General features: G+C 47.4%; 2 protein-coding genes and 2 long non-coding RNA genes across 4 annotated transcripts; 1 reads left to right on the top strand and 3 right to left on the bottom strand.

Moving 5' to 3' along the window:
- The first annotated feature begins 1,817 nt into the window (after positions 1 to 1,817).
- Positions 1,818 to 3,104, top strand: LOC4332115 (mitogen-activated protein kinase kinase 9). Its single transcript, XM_015772890.3, has one exon. It carries the CDS (start codon positions 1,879 to 1,881, stop codon positions 2,896 to 2,898), a length of 1,020 nt encoding a protein of 339 aa, XP_015628376.1. The 5' UTR covers positions 1,818 to 1,878; the 3' UTR covers positions 2,899 to 3,104.
- A 27-nt stretch (positions 3,105 to 3,131) lies between these two features.
- LOC136355767 (uncharacterized) lies at positions 3,132 to 5,342 on the bottom strand. Its single transcript, XR_010740119.1, has 2 exons — positions 5,066 to 5,342; positions 3,132 to 3,677 (listed from the first exon to the last, which is right to left on the bottom strand). It is a non-coding gene; the product is annotated as an uncharacterized lncRNA (long non-coding RNA).
- Positions 5,343 to 6,906: 1,564 nt separating this feature from the next.
- On the bottom strand, positions 6,907 to 10,726 carry LOC4332113 (heat stress transcription factor A-9-like). The gene is made up of 4 exons (NM_001402096.1): positions 10,235 to 10,726; positions 8,118 to 9,003; positions 7,584 to 7,641; positions 6,907 to 7,184 (listed from the first exon to the last, which is right to left on the bottom strand). Exons 1-3 carry the CDS (start codon positions 10,556 to 10,558, stop codon positions 7,619 to 7,621), a joined length of 1,233 nt encoding a protein of 410 aa, NP_001389025.1. The 5' UTR covers positions 10,559 to 10,726; the 3' UTR covers positions 6,907 to 7,184; positions 7,584 to 7,618.
- Positions 10,727 to 11,647: 921 nt separating this feature from the next.
- On the bottom strand, positions 11,648 to 14,421 carry LOC112938216 (uncharacterized). The gene is made up of 4 exons (XR_003241266.2): positions 14,164 to 14,421; positions 12,922 to 14,080; positions 12,586 to 12,824; positions 11,648 to 12,017 (listed from the first exon to the last, which is right to left on the bottom strand). It is a non-coding gene; the product is annotated as an uncharacterized lncRNA (long non-coding RNA).
- Between the last annotated feature and the right edge of the window lie 1,836 nt (positions 14,422 to 16,257).

Below are 16,257 nucleotides of genomic sequence, written 5' to 3'. Positions count from 1 at the left end.
ACAGCGGCGAGCGACGGAGCAAACCACGGCGATACAGGCGAGAGCGAGCACACCGGGTGGTTGCACAGGACAAGGGGAGACGAGCCAACGGCTCGGATTCGCCGGAGGGAGTGCGTCGGCGGCGGATTGCGGCGGCGGCAACCGGCGGCGAGGGAAGGGGGAAACGGCGACGAGGTCACGAGGGGCCAATTCCCGGCGGCGAGAGCATCTACGCGGCTACGGGAATCCGTTGCTAGCGTCGGATTGGGCGGAGCTATGCCGAGCGAGGCCGGCGACGAGCGGCGCTTCCGAGCTCGGGCGGCAACGGCGGCGAGCACACGGTGAGCGACGGCAACGGCCAGGGCGGCGCCGGCTAGCTACGGGAGGCTACTTGTGCTACTACCCGAGTCTAAGGGGAGGAGATGGAGCGAGGAGGGAGAACGGGGAGATGCTCTACCGTGCGGGCGGGCGCAGTGACGAGAGGCCGACGGCGCGGGAGTAATCTCTCCGGCCTCGGGCCGGGGAAGAGGAAGGAGAGGGCGCGCCCGGAGTCCCCTTCCGCGTCCTTGCTCGTGCCGGCTCCTCCGACACGCGCAACGACGAACGGCGACGGCGAACAGAGCACGGGGGCGGCGGCAATGGCGCGGAGGCGAATGGGAGAGGAAGGGAAAGGGGGAGGCTTGGGTTTAAAGGATGGCAATGTCGGTTTGGGAACCGACTTAGGGCGGTCAAGGCGCGAGCTGGCGCTCCGGCTGGCGGCCAAAACGGCGCCAGGAGGTGACGCCGGCGAAAGGGAAAAAGGAGGAAAAAGGGGGAGAGAAAGGGGGCTCGCCCCTTGCTTCTTTGGGAAAAGGAGGAGGGGAGCGGGGGCGTCGCAGCATAGGGAGGAGGGCTCTGCCTCCGTCCCTTGGCGGCTTGCCCGCGGAGTGGCGGGGCCGAGGAAATGACGACGGCGATGGCGGCGGGACGGTTTGGAGCGGCGCGACGACACGGGCGGCAGGCGCGGGCAGGCGCGGCAGAGGCTGACGGCGGCGGCGACCAGGCGGTCGGCCACCACGGCACGCGCGCGCGGGAAGCAACGGGCGGCGCGGCGGTTTGAGCGACGCGGCTCGGGCACGCGCGCTGGCTGCGGGGCCGAGCGGCTGCAGGCGCGGCAGGGCAGCGGGGCCGGGCGGCGCAGACGGCGCAGGAGCGACGCGGGCGACGACCACGCGGGCGCGCGCGAACAACGGCGCGCGGGCAGAGCGAGGGAGGGGCACTCGGCGCGGCTCTCGCGCGCACGCGCGCGCGGCGCGCGGGCGGAGCGGAGGGGGAGGGGGAGAGAGAGAGAGAGAGCCGGGGAGGGAGGGGGAGATGGGCCGAGAGAGATTCGGCCCATCGAACCCGGGGGAGGCAAATTAGACTTTTGTGGAGGAATTGATTTGGGAAGGATTTGGATTCGGGATTGAACTCGACGATAGATCGAGGATTTGAGATCTGAGATGGCACGGACACTAGACAACAAGCGAAGAAACAAATTTCGCAATTAGGGTTTTTAAGAGATAGTTTTCCCGCTAGGCGCCACGACGGAATGGGCGCTACACTGGCCATCTCTTCCGCGCCCAGATGAAGCAGTTACACACGGCAGGACATGACAGGAGAAGCGAAACGGAAACGGAAAAAACAGAACTCAGATCCTACCGAGAATCACACACAATCACTCACCCGGCGGTGCCTCCACCCGCACTACACTCTCCTCCACTCGCACCCACACATCGCCTTCCATCTCACTCCCCCCCTCTCTGCTCTCTCCTCTCCACTCCATATATACGCCCGCTCCCCCTCCCCTCCCCCTCCTCGTCAGCTCCCATCTCTCCTCGACTCCTCTCTTCTCTTCTCCTCTCCTCTCCTCTCCAACCGATGGCTCTCGTCCGCCAGCGACGCCACCTGCCGCACCTCACCCTCCCGCTCGATCACTTCGCCCTCCGCCCGCCGCCGGCGCCGCAGCAGCAGCAGCAGCCCGCAGTCGCGCCGTCCACCTCCTCTGACGTCCGCCTCTCGGACTTCGAGAGGATCTCCGTCCTCGGCCACGGCAACGGCGGGACGGTGTACAAGGCGCGCCACCGACGGGGTTGCCCCGCGCAGCAGCCGCTCGCGCTCAAGCTCTTCGCCGCCGGGGACCTCTCCGCGGCGCGGGAGGCCGAGATACTCAGGCTCGCGGCGGATGCCCCGCACGTCGTGAGGCTCCACGCGGTGGTCCCGTCGGCCGCCGGTGGGGTGGAGGAGCCCGCCGCGCTGGCGCTCGAGCTCATGCCCGGGGGTTCCCTGGCTGGGTTGCTTCGCCGTCTCGGGCGCCCGATGGGGGAGCGCCCCATCGCCGCCGTGGCGAGGCAGGCGCTACTCGGGCTCGAGGCCCTTCACGCGCTCCGCATCGTGCACCGCGACCTCAAGCCGTCGAACCTGCTCCTCGGCGCCGACGGCGAGGTCAAGATCGCCGACTTCGGCGCGGGCAAGGTCCTGCGGCGGCGGCTCGACCCCTGCGCGTCCTACGTCGGGACGGCGGCCTACATGTCCCCGGAGAGGTTCGACCCGGAGGCCTACTCCGGCGACTACGACCCGTACGCCGCCGACGTGTGGAGCCTCGGGGTAGCGATCCTTGAGCTGTACCTCGGCCACTTCCCGCTTCTCCCCGTGGGGCAGCGCCCCGACTGGGCGGCGCTCATGTGCGCCATATGCTTCGGCGAGGCGCCGGAGATGCCGGCCGCCGCGTCGGAGGAGTTCCGGGACTTCGTGTCGCGGTGCCTCGAGAAGAAGGCCGGGCGGCGCGCGTCGGTCGGCGAGCTGCTCGAGCACCCGTTCATCGCCGAGCGGGACGCCGCCGATGCGCAGCGCTCGCTCGCCGCGCTCGTCGCCGAGGCGGAGCAGAGCGGCGATCTATAGCCAATCGAGCCGCCGGTTAAATTAACTCTGCAGATTTAGGAACCAATCAGAGATGACGTGTACATAATCTCTGCCACGTGGACGAACAGCTTTGTCCCGTGTGTTTTTTTCTTCCTCTCTTTTCACTTCTTGCCATCCAAGGATTTGTTTGTTTTTTAAGTTCGTTCTTGGCCAAATTACAAATTGCAAGACACAATTTTGTGCAATCGTAATGAGAGACTAAAGAGTCTAGTTCAATTGTCTGAATGATATGTTTGCTACAAGTTCTGCAACTACGTGAAACCCAGAGCACAGCAAGAAAAATTATCCATGATATTGTGCTCCTTCAGATCATAAAACATGTGCTCCTTCAGATCATAAAACAATTTGGTCTTATTTTGTAAATAATCTGTATTCTCTCATTCTCTATTAATGATAAGAGACAGTCCTCCTGCCGTCTTTTTCGAAAAAAAAAAAGATCTTATTATAAAAGCGATATTACCAAAAACAAATCGAATTTCTTGGATTCATAAATTCACCACATGCTGCTTACTGTAAAGCTAACTTATATTAGAGACATCTATAACATTGGAGGAAACTTGACGGCATGGAACAGATTGCTTCATTTGAAAAACTTCAAATGAACAGGTACTGCGTAACCACATGTCCTAAAAAAACATACGCACACAGACACGGTACCTTCTCTTAAGAAATTATTCTATTTTCCAATGGGCCAGGACACATGCCATTTTTCTTCAATGGTTTTGCTTTTGTAAACTCCCCCACTTGTGCCTCCCGATCTGTAAAGGAGATAAAGTTGTGACTGAGTGAATACAGCAAGCCTGAGCTAGCTTTAGTATTAGTGGATTGATTAAAAAGAAATCTCTTTTAGAGTTGCTGGATTCATGTGGTGACTCATACCAACATATACGACAGAGATGCAGCGGCATAAACAGAAGATGTAAAGAACAAAAACGGGTACAGGAAACTAACCCGGGTCGCTGTGAGCTGAAAATGTAGCTCCAACAACCGGTCGAAAGGACGATATGTTTTAATTTTAGATAGACAGCACAACTACTGCAGTGTTGTACTCATTCCATTAGGTAGTGAGCAAAATAATAAAACGTCCATAAATGTGCTATAGGCAACACATTGTACATGTGCAGCGATGGATCGCCAATTGGATCCTTCATTAGCATGTGTAGTGAGAGTGTCATATATATATATATATATATATATATATATATATATATATATATATATATATGCATCTTGTGTGTCAAATCTCATATGCGCATGATATTGACTAGGGGACTCTCCTCATATAGAACCACAGGATCCTGAAAATCCCCCCACCATATCTCAATTCTCAAGCAAGGTAAAAAAACGACACTTAAAAAGCTATAATTTAAATTTAAAATATTAATAAAGTTGGTTTTGATTTATTTTGGCCTGTATTGAGTGGTAAAAATTTGCTACGAAATTTCATCAGGCTCCTGACCAAAATGGTCTTCAGACTTCAGAATCATGATCCTAAAATACTTTCTTCAGACTTCAGAATCATGATCCTAAAATACTTTCCTCGTTCACGAATATAAGTATTCATAAAGGATTTAATAAAAAATAAATAAGGAATGGTCAGGATGGAGAAGCTATAACCTAAATATTACTATTTACTTCCTCTATCCTAAAAACTAAAATTCTAGCTAATTTAGGACATATTAGAAGGATAGACAAATGACCACGATAATGAACCCCATACATACATACATTATATATATATAATTGATTAAAAAAATTAAGATAATTAATCCACATAATTAGCATTCTTAAATTACTTGTTGAGTTTCACGTGATTAGAAATACTTTTTTATGGGATAAAGCCTCGGAGTTAGAATTTTAATTTTTATAAGTCGGAGTAAGTATTTATGAACACATTTTAAACAAAAGATATTTATCAAGTAGCAAGGCCACCAAAAATATTCCCAAGCCGACGTGGAGAGGGTTGGCTCTGCGCCCAGTTTGGACACGGCCACACGGCCGCAAAAACGAAAACGAGCAACAGTCGCTGCGGGTACGTATCATATGTGTACCACTGCAGATCGAATGGGCCAGGGTACAACAAAGTCGCCGTTTTGTCAAGTTGGACATTTATGGAGAGCAGCAGCACAAGTGGAGGCAGCAGTACCTGATAACTGACGGCGCATTATTGCGTCCACAGGATGATAGGAATGGCTTTTCCCCCGTTGGCGCGATCGACTAGCTGCTTGCGTGGAAGGTATCATCGGAGACGGTTCGACCAGCCACAAGAAGGAAGCCGGAAGCCGCCGCTGCCTCCTGCCTCGGCGGAAGAAGAAGGGCACCGGCCGCGGGCGTTTCGCCGAAGGCGAAGCCCACCAGGAGCCCGCCCGGTGGGTTCGCAGGTGCAAAAACTTGGGCGGCCTGGCCGGTGGCCCATCAGATCTCCCCACGCGACTGACTGGATCAACGTAACGGTAAGACGGGGGCGGTGGTTGATCCGGTTGGGCGATCAAGGCCGTCGGTTTGCCATCGGGCGATGCGGATGGGGCACCACGGGATAAGAGAGATGACGAGGCACGGCGGCGAGCCGGCACGAGTGGTGTGAGGCCAACCGGGACGGAGATGGACAGGTAGGACGATGTGAATAGAGAAGCACAGAGCGGCGTGACCGGGTGAGATCGCAGGTCGGAGTTCACCGTGGGCTCGTGGCTCCGCCTCCTTGGGCCTTTGCGTCATGTCCCAGCAATCTCTCCATGAGTCAGGCAGCGAGAGAGCTCGACGCTAAGAAATCATTTTTTCAGGCGGTCAAAAATCATTTTCCTAGACGGGAGGACGGCCCGCCTATGCGCACAAGTCTATGAAAATAGTTGATTTTCACGGGCGTCGTATCCACTCGTTTGCGGAGATATTTTAGGAGAATAAAAAAAATACCACCCCATCCCTCGCCCTATACACCTCCAGCTGCACCGCTACCATCACCCCTCCCTTCTCCGGCCAGATCTAGGAGGGAGGAAGGGGAACCGCCAGCGCTTGGAGCCGCCGCCACCACCACCCTCTGCGCCGTCGCCGCGGTCTCCACCGGATCTGGGAGGAAGCCGCCGCGTCCTCCACCCTCCGCGTTGCTACCGCCGGTAGCCGCCGCCACCACCGCCCTCCGACTGGATCCCGCGGCGGGAGAGAAGGAGAGGAGAGGTGAGAGGGGAGAGGAGGGAGAGGTGTGAGGGCGAAGTGCTCTGACTTAGCATTTTGGTGGGTAGATGATGTTTTTAACATGTTTAACCTTTTTGCAAGCGGACGACGATATCGCTCAGTTGTTATTTTCACAGACGGTCATTTAGCTCTAAGTGGCATACCCGTCAGAGAAAAAAATGTCATCGTCTGAAAAATAGTTTTTCTAGCAGTGCGATTACAGAGGTCGGCATGTTCTATTGCTCAGTTCTATTAGCCTATTATAAGCTTTAGCGGCCGCTGCTGCGGTGCGCGATGGTCGGGACTCGTCGGACGAGTCGTGACCTCCATTTCATGTGTGATAAACTGAGAATTGAAGCGCGTGCGGCTATTCAGAACATGGATGTTTGTTCAGGCTATGCAGCATTGCAACGTCATCGTCAAGCATTTGTTCGTGGCAAAAAGATGACACAGAACATGGTAAAGGACACAGAACCTAGGGCTATAACCAAAAAATGCGCATCCGGGGAATCGAACCCGGTCAGTACCGTGGGAGGGTACTATGATACCACTACACCAGATGCGCTTCTTTGGTGCTGGAAGCTTGTTCCCCTTTAAATTTGGATGTCCAGGAATCGTTGGTCGTCCGCTAATAAACGGCAGTGAATGCATCCTTCATCCTTCAGCAGTCCAAAAAAAACCGGTGGACTCTGTACGACGGAAAGCCGGAAAGGCGCTTCTACATAAACGGCATCACGCAAGATGGCCGGCAGCCTGGTGTGCAAAAAGGTAAGAGTAATGCAATGCAGAGGTACACAGCTGCGATCATGATACGCAAGGTAAATGTACAAAACTGCTCATGTTTTATAAGACGAACAACAGTATATACACCAAATGAATTCGATGGTAGCAACCATCGCTAGTGTAAGACGACGAGAACTGCGAAAAGGCGTCCCCTGTCCCCAAAAAGTGCCTTGAACAAGAAAGGTAGTTCTGTATGGTCAACCAGATTAGAGTTATATCTTCTTCTGTGTTAGCATAATTCATCGGTACACCCTGAGGACGCCATTTCGGGATGCCAATGGTGCAGATGCGCCCGGAGGTTGGTCACCGAAGAACTGCAGATGTTGAAACTGGATCAGTACTGGAACAAACATTGGTCATACAAATAAAAAAAATATAGCTTCGTGTATTTATTTACAAGAAATGGCTGATGGCATTTTTTTAACGACCAATCATGTTTATTTAGTAAGCATTCAGTTCAAGCCATTAAGTTCAATATTTTTTCGATTGAATTTCAATTTGGAGGCGGTTGCAGGGTTAGTTGACCATATAGTCCTAGCCTGACACGAAATACTAGCCTAAAGTTCTGTAAGAAACAACGGCTAGAGGAATTAAACAAGGATGGTATGTCTTTCAGTTTGGTACTTTGGTATTGCAACGCAAAGTAAGCATTCCATTAACAAAGCACATTAAGGAATAATTCCTTTTTCATGTTAAAAATGGACTGTACCCACCTAATGTTACTGCAAGTATGCTCCTGGACCACCAATCAAGCTTCGGTAATGACATCAGCTGATGAAAAAGGGAAGATGTCAGGCATGTATAGAAGTACTGCAGAGTGAATTGAAACCGATATGATCAAACAAAGAATAGGCTGATTGGGAAAATAATCAATGTGACGCAGGCACAGCTTAGATCTGTTTTGGTTGAGGAAACTAAATCAAGAGGTTTGGCTGTGATCAAAATTGTCCAATTAACCAGATATAAAAAAAAATATCACTCTAGTTGTCAAACACTACTTTCGTGAAATAACAGAAGGAAATATCAAAGCCATTTGAGAAGCAAGTATTGAACTTTGAATAAGGCTCCATGTCATCTTTGCCAAATCCTAGCACAACAGACTAAAAGGGTGGTCTGTAAACATCCATTGTTTGGCATTTGGCATGAAACATGCACATAGAAACTCCACAGTTAACTAAAATGACATCACGCTTGTTTTCCACAAAATGATGAACAAAAACATAGGGTATACAGTAATTAGTCATTACCATATTGAGGATTGTTGGAGTTATATTGTGCTTCCATCAGACAATCCTGCTCTAACTGCGGAAAATCATAATCTTGAACACTCAAAGGAGGGCCCATTTGACCATCATTCTCAAATGGTGGAAGTATTGGGTCTAGGTTATCATCAAACAGAAGCTGCATGTCGTTATCATCCCATTCATGTAGAGTAGAGTTATCAGCGAAAGGCTCCTCAGATGAACCGAGAGTATCAGCAACGTTAGACGTTTGCATGTCCATGGGTGTGGCAACTGCAGGACTTGGAACTGGTTGTGAGTTGGCCGAACAAATGGCTCCTTCCACTGGATTTACTTGACCTGATGTTTCTGGGACAGGTGGGAGATATTCAACAATATGTGCCCCACGGCCAGAGGTCTCCTGATCAGTTACAGGGCCCTGCTCAAGAGCATGAAATCTCCTTTTCTTGCTTCCATCAGGACTCCACCAGTTGGATCTGCGCTGCTGCTGCTGTTGCTGCACAAGCTGGTTGAGAAAACTAGGATTCTGGACAACGATTGCTAGAAGTGCCATCATCTGCTGCTGGTTCTGTTCCATTACTTGAAGCCGTTCAATTAAATTCTGCACTTCAAGGTTAGATGTTTGCTGGTAGTGCCTGAGATCTACAAGCTGCTGCATGAGAAGAGCTTTATCCCTCTTAAGGGTTTCAACCTCCTTTTCAAGGCCACCATATTTTCCTATCTCAATATTTTCAGTACCAGGTGCAGTTTTGACAGGCGCCTTCTGTATCTCGCTAGGTGATTCCTGAGAAGACTTCTTCCTCCTCTTAATGGTCTTCAGAAGATGTTTTTGGCCCATAATAAAACCTTCATTGGCCCACTCCCATCTATCAGGGTGAACTTTACGAAATCCCTGATTATGAAAGGAAACTTGAGTAACTTCAGCTAATATAAAACATATGCTCCAAAAGAATAGAGAACATCAATGAAAGCAGATAAAGTAATGTTTCTACTGATCCCATTGGAGATTTCACTTTTCAGGCTTTGTTTTTAAGTTTTACTGAGTATATGAAGCCAAGAACAACTAATAGATGGTTAAATAGAACTACTCCTAACTACAGGAAAGCAACCCAGTGAGCAAAAGTCAGGTGATTTTCGCATTTAAGTAATTAGACATCAGAAGAAATCCTGGGTGCAAGAGTCCAGTGATTTATCCAGAAATCAAAATGAGGACATGGATTTGCCAAAAGCACAAAATTAAGTGTCCATATAGTTCAATAAAAGAGCAAATTCATAATCTTATATTTCATCAGACAAATTCGATTGTGAAAAGGAAGTTCAAATTCAAATAAAACAATGTATTGAGGCAAATGACACAGAAGAAGATAATAGCAGTACAATATCAGCACAACCAAACATGCATTTCTTTCAGCCAAACAAGAGGGAACATATTCTTCTTATACAGCATGATGGTAGGTTATAACATCATGCTTTCTCTAGTTCTGAAGTTCACTAAATACAAATATGGGGGAAATAGACTTTTAGAAGTAGTGATAGGCAACACATATCATTCCCCTGTAATTTAAAGCCAAGAGTTTGGCATAGTTTCTACAGCCAGCTTTCATACGATCAAATTCACAAAACATTAAGAGAACAGAAACTGGTCTCAAAATTAACAATATTAGTCCCCACCCCCAATGACGTGTTTTATGTACTAGAACTCTAGAAGTTGTTGTTGAATAGAAAGCCACCGCAGAAACTAGTTCTATTGTGTCTTTCGACTAGAAGAAGAAAGGCATCCAACTATATCGCCAACAGCTTCCAACGTAGTTAAAATTTAATAAGTGATTAACTCCAAAATGGCAGATAATCCCTAATACACGCAATCAACTTAAAAGGCACAAAATAGAAGAAAGTAACATCATATAACACGCAGTCACGATTCAAACAAATTCATATGCAGTGCATCGGAAGCTACTGCCCAATTTATAATTGCAAGCAAGATTTGCTGTCTAGCCGTGATAATAAACAACAAATTGGGAACAGAAACTCAGATTTCACTACCGATTTCGTCCAACCAACTGGAAATGGCACCGAATTCGCGCATCAGAAACAAACGAACACAGGGATCAAGGGAATCTCACATAGGTGTTGAGCTGGCGTATGAAGCTGGTGAAATTGCTGTGCTTGAAGTGCCTGTGGAGGTCGCGCTCGAAGGCGTGCGAGTCCCAGATCACGAAGCTGCCGCCGCCCTCGGCCCACGAGATAACGTTGTCGGTCGCGGGGTCCGAGACCATGTCGTACACCTTCGTCAGGAACGGCGCCACCTCCGACGGCTTCGGCACCACCGGCCCGTTCGCCGTCGAGGCGCCACCATCGCCGGAGACCTCGCCGCCGCCGCCGCCGCCGACGGCGGGAGGGGGCGCCGCGGCGGCCGGATGCTGAGGCGACCGCTTCTTAGAGCCCATGGAGACGCAGAAACCCTAGCCTCGCCGAGGCTTCGAGATTGAGGCGGCGGCGGGTCGACGGGATGAGACGAGAAGGATGTAGTAGTCGTCTGCGCGAGGGGATTTTCGTTCGGTTTTTCTCTTCTTTTTTTTTTTTGTGTGTGTGTTGTCGTCTGGTGTACTAGTAGTAGGAGGTTAATTGGTAGGAGTAGACTTTTATACCAGAGATCACGAAAGGCGCGTGGCCTGCAAAATACTTTATGCGATATTGCTATATATACCTTCCTTGTTGAATGACCTGTGGGCCCGTAAATTTGGTCCCACCCGTCAGTCAAAAGCGTTTCAGTTAACAGCGTGCAGGATTTCTTGTGGGGCACGATAGTCAGCGTGGCTGTGTCACGTCCGCGGGTGCGGTTTATGGTTCGTTCCGAATTCGTGGCTGTGCTTGTGACATGTGGGGCCAGCAGTAAAATCGTGTGCGTCATATCAAGGGAAGCGGCAGGTCGGCCCGGGCCGGAAGTAGCGAGATCTTGGATTGTTTAAACTTTTATATTTATTTTTTAAAAAGAATTTAAAAATAAATTATCATTTCAAAGTTTTAAAAATATACTTCTACCGGGAGGAGTATTTTCATGTAAAATATTTGAAATGGAAATTTATATTTTAAATCTTTTAGAAAATAAATATAAAAAATAACGAGATCTTTAGGACGCTGTCCAAAGGCCGAATGTAGAGGCTGACGTGTCGGGTCCACATGCGGGAAGGTAGGTCGGTCGGCGTCATCGCTGCCGTTTGTTGGAGTACAAAGTCCAGCTGGCGTCGGTACGTAGCAACTTCCCCGTACGGAGTCTACGGACGCGCTTCATCCTTTCTGGGCCCCACCTGTCAGCGCAGAATATAGCGCATTGTCGTTGCGTTCTCACGAGCGAGATGCCGAGATGATGAACACATTGGACCTCAACTTTGACCAAACGAATAGGAGTAGCTGCTTGTGTTAGAGAAAGGCGTGTCAAATATTTTTCCTCGATGAAATCTTTGACCTGCTCTTGCTACCAACTACAATCCGTACTTCGGTAGTAGTACAGTAACAGTACTACCAGGGGGACGCAATTAAGATAAGAGTTATTGTTCCGGTTCTTCAACGTTTGATTAAATTACAGATTTCATGGAACAGCATAGACTGGGGACAACAGTCAGTGGACTTATTTTTTGAACAGTTTATGACATATGATCAAAATAACAGCTAGATTAGTGCAGGGGACACGTTTTTTAGCTAATGTTTGGTGACTGGAACGAAGGGGACATACTTCCTCATCTGAGGCCCATCTCAATTGCTGATGATAAGGTTCCTGAACCTGTAACTATCATTAGACCATTTTACTTTGAAATATCCATTGGATTGCTTTATTCCTCAACAGTCAACCCCCCTAGGAATCCAACCTGCAGGTGGACAGCTTTCTTCACAACATTTTCATTGAACCTGGCACAGGAAAAAGAACAAATAAGTTCGCAATAGCCACAGGCAGATTTATATATTTAAGAGCCTCAAATCAATGGGATCGGCTTTAAATTACAACAGAGAGAATCAATTTAGTGAAAAAAAATATTTCACGTTCGCTAAAAAGAAGATATTAGGAAAATATACTGGACATGGACAGCAACTGGAAAGCTACAAGGTAACTAAACAGTTAAACTCCTTTATCAATATAAAAAAGTCAAAGCTTTTGTCTTCCTTTTAAAAAAAACTAAACAGTTAATTTACAGGAATTTCTTATGACAATTCAGAACTGACATTTGAATAACAGATCGTTTATGAATACACTTTCAAGCATATTGTGCGTGACATGGAGCAAATAAACTGAGAACCAATATTATGTTTCTTATTTCCAGCTATACATGGAAAAAAGAGGAAATTGTATATTGAATAAACCATCATCAACTATACATATATACCGAGAGGACTACATATATACACCTTAGCCTTGTACTTATTAGTTATGCACACCACCATCACTAAACGATAATATATTTTCAAAAAATAAGCTTACCAATTTACCAAAGGTTTGTGTGTGAACTCAACACCATATATGTCGAACATATATATCTCACCAACAAGTAATGGTACCAAATAATGATATCACTTGCTGATAGTAAGCTGCAGATAGTCAACTGGAACAAGGAATGCAAAACCAAGATGAATAGTTCGACGGGAAAAACTGTATTTGATAGTCACTTTCTACCCAGCTAGCAATCTCAAGGTTGATCTGATTAACATGCTCGACATTATCTGTAAAGGAGTAACATTAGGTTGTTAGTGACACTCCAATTAAAAAGAAGTAGGGGATTCGGTAACACACACACACACACACACAAAAAAGGGAAACCTTTAGGAAGATCTTTCGAAGGTCAGCATGCAATTTGATTTACTTGCTTCAGTCTCAACGTGCCCTGTTCTTTTCTCCAACAAGGCTTGGATGAAATTTTGTATACTCGTGGCACGTTTTTTAAACTGTTAAACGGTGCGTTTCGTGCGAAAACTTTTCATATGAAAGTTGCTCTAATATATTAGATTAATCTATTTTTTAAGTTTGTAATAATTAAAACTTAATTAATCACACGTTATCACCACCTCGTTTTACGTGAAACACTGAATCTTCATCTACATTTTCAGGAGATTCAAACATCAGGTATATACAGGATTTTAGAGACAGAGAGTTACAGGAAATTGAAATTTAACGGTACAGACCTGGTCATGTTTCACTCAGTTCGATCACTTCTTTTCAAACCAAACGATTTGGGTACTATCGAGGTTATTTCAAGATGCTCAAAATTCTCCAAAAACTCACATAGTACATAAGTACTACTCCCTCCGTCCCACAATATAAGGGATTTTGAGTTTTTGCTTACAACGTTTGACCGCTCGTCTTATTCAAATTTTTTTTTCAAATGTAAAAAACGAAAAATTATGCTTAAAGTACTGTAGATAATAAAGTAGGTCACAATTAAATAAATAATAATTTTAAAATTTTTTAATCAAGACGAGTGGTCAAACGTTGAAAACAAAAACTCAAAATCCCTTATAATATAGGACGGAGGGAGTATATAATTTAGGTTCCAGAGACCAGAGCATCCAGGTTTCACAGCTTACCACCATGGCAGATTCATTGCACCATGCATTTTAGGCTGTGTTTAGATCCAAAGTTTGGATCCAAACTTCAGTCCTTTTCCATCACATCAACATGTCATACACACACAACTTTTCAGTCACATCATTTTTAATTTTAACCAAAATCTAAACTTTGCGCTGAACTAAACACAGCCTTGCATATCTGATTGCGTGTTCCTCTACAGCTCTGCTGAATCAGTGAGTAAACCTGACCAAATCATCAATCGCAAAAAACGCATCACTCCCTCCATACCTACTCAGATGCTGCAAATTTCAAGAGGAAGTGGGGTACAAAATTGGATATCACATCCATGACGCGGACAATCTCCACGGACGGTGGCAGCGGAGCGGCAGGATGCAATATGAACTCGTCCGGTCTGCGCATTTGAGCAAAATCGTTAGTACTAACAACGGTGAGAGAGTACTTGATGTTGGGGGGCATTCAGGATTAGAATCTCACCTCTCGATGGCGTCATGGACGAAGCGGCGGAAGACCTTGGCCGACGGCTGGTCTCCGGCTTCGCCGCGCAAGAGCATTTCGATGTCCAGTTGGTTCGTGTTGATGGCAATCCTTCACTGCTGTCTGTCTCGGCTGCCGGCTGCCGGTCGCCGCCGCTCCTCACCGGAGCTCGTCGGCGGAGGCGCGGAGCAAGAGGAAGGAAAGCGTAGCGGGCAGATGGGATTAGTGCAACTGAGGATAAGCTCCAGTTAAATCAGGGCTCCGTTGCGAAATTCCCTTTGCCGTTTGGTTAATCGCGGCCGTTGCTAACGTTGATCGAACGGTCAGAAAGGTCCAGCTTTTGCTCTCCTCCATCTGGGCCACGATCGCAACGGTTGATGGCGCTAACTGCGTTATCCCTCTCCGCCGTCGCCGACGCCGATCTGGTCCTCACCGGAGAGCCGCCTCTCGCCGACCACCACCCTTCTTCCCCTTCCTGTCATCCTGGATTTTTCACATTTTGATCCTTTTGAAAAACTTATTTCGCAAGTAGATCCCTAGAAAAACTTATCCCAAAAATGGTCCTTTTTGGGGCGCCAGAGTGGCTGCCGCCGTCGTTCAACAGGACGGCGCCAGCCTCTTTGGCGCCGTCCCACCGCCGACTTGGCGGGGCGATGCTGAGGTGGCTAGGGGGAGTGCGCCAGAGTGGCTGGCGCCCCCCTCGAAATTTTTTATTTTTGTTTTATTTGTTTGATATTTTTTTCACGCTTAGGGACACACAAAAACCAACCATAGAAAAATTGAATTCAAATGGACGTAATATATGACATGTAGAATTTTTCCTCTCCTCTCCTCTCCTCTCTCCGAACTAGTGCAGAGGAGAGAGATGTGCAACTTTTTTATTTTTATTTTATTTTTTTTATATTTTTTTCACACTTAGGAACTCACAGGAACCAACCACGTAAAAAATAAACTCAAACGGACGAAATATGTGGCATGTGGAATTTTCCAAAGCTCCACCGAAAAACTTCTCTCCTCGAAAATACAATCTTGCAAGCGGAATTTGGAGGTTTTAATATCGCCGAACCCGGCAAAGCGGGGGAGAATCGGATGTAACTTTTTCTGTAGATGTCCGTTCATATATTATTTGCCTGATTCCGAGTCCGTATGAGAAAGTTACGCCTATTTTAATAGATGGCATATTTTGTCCGTTTCGGTAGAGTTTTGGAAAATTCTACATGTCACATATTTTGTCCGTTTGAGTTTATTTTTTATACGGTTGGTTCCTATGTTCTCCTAAGTGTGAAAAAAATATCAAAAAAATGAAATAAAAATAAAAAAATTGCATCTCTTTGTACTGTTTAACTTATATATGTCATTTCATGTGGTTATATTTTGAATTAGATTAAGTAATTTATATAGTGGTAGAGTGCATTATGTTTAACATGCTGATCAAAGGGTTTTACTAAAGGAGTTATGGTCTAATTTGAGTGAAGGTGCAAAGTAGACTAAGTGGTATGCTAGATATTTTCAGACTTAGCTAAGTGGTAGTTCGAGTTTAAATTTTTTTTGTGGTTGGTTGTATCGTGATCCTGAGTGTGAAAAAACATCCGAAAAAATAAAATAAAAATGACACCGTTGCAACTCCATACAGAGAAACAGGAATGGAGGCGGCGGCGCCAGCCATGCTGGCGCCCTCCTCCTGCCACGTCGGTTCGCGTGCGCCACGGTGGCAGGAGGAGGCGCCGTCCCGTTGGATGACGGCGCCAGCCACTCTGGCGCCCCAAAAAGGACCATTTCTGGGATAAGTTTTTTCAGGGGTCTATTTGCGAAATAAGTTTTTTAAAAGGATCAAAATGTGAAAAATCCAGTCCTGTCATCCATCAGCTCCTTCCTCGAGACTCAGGCACTCTCGCTGGAACGGTGACATCGATGAGTTATATGGTTTAGAGCAGGTATAATAGCAGGCTATAAGCTGGCTACAGATTTATAGCCAGCTGTAGCACGGACTATAAGACGTAGTGTGTATAACAGGTGGGATCAGGTATTAATAGTGTAGTATGTAACTATTGTATGTATGAGCTATTAGATTGGCTATAGATGAATTAAAGCTAG

The sequence above is a fragment of the Oryza sativa genome, chromosome 3, assembly GCF_034140825.1.
Source record: "Oryza sativa Japonica Group chromosome 3, ASM3414082v1".
Classification (NCBI taxonomy): Eukaryota; Viridiplantae; Streptophyta; class Magnoliopsida; order Poales; family Poaceae; genus Oryza; species Oryza sativa.
This window is presented reverse-complemented; position numbering and strand designations above follow the sequence as displayed.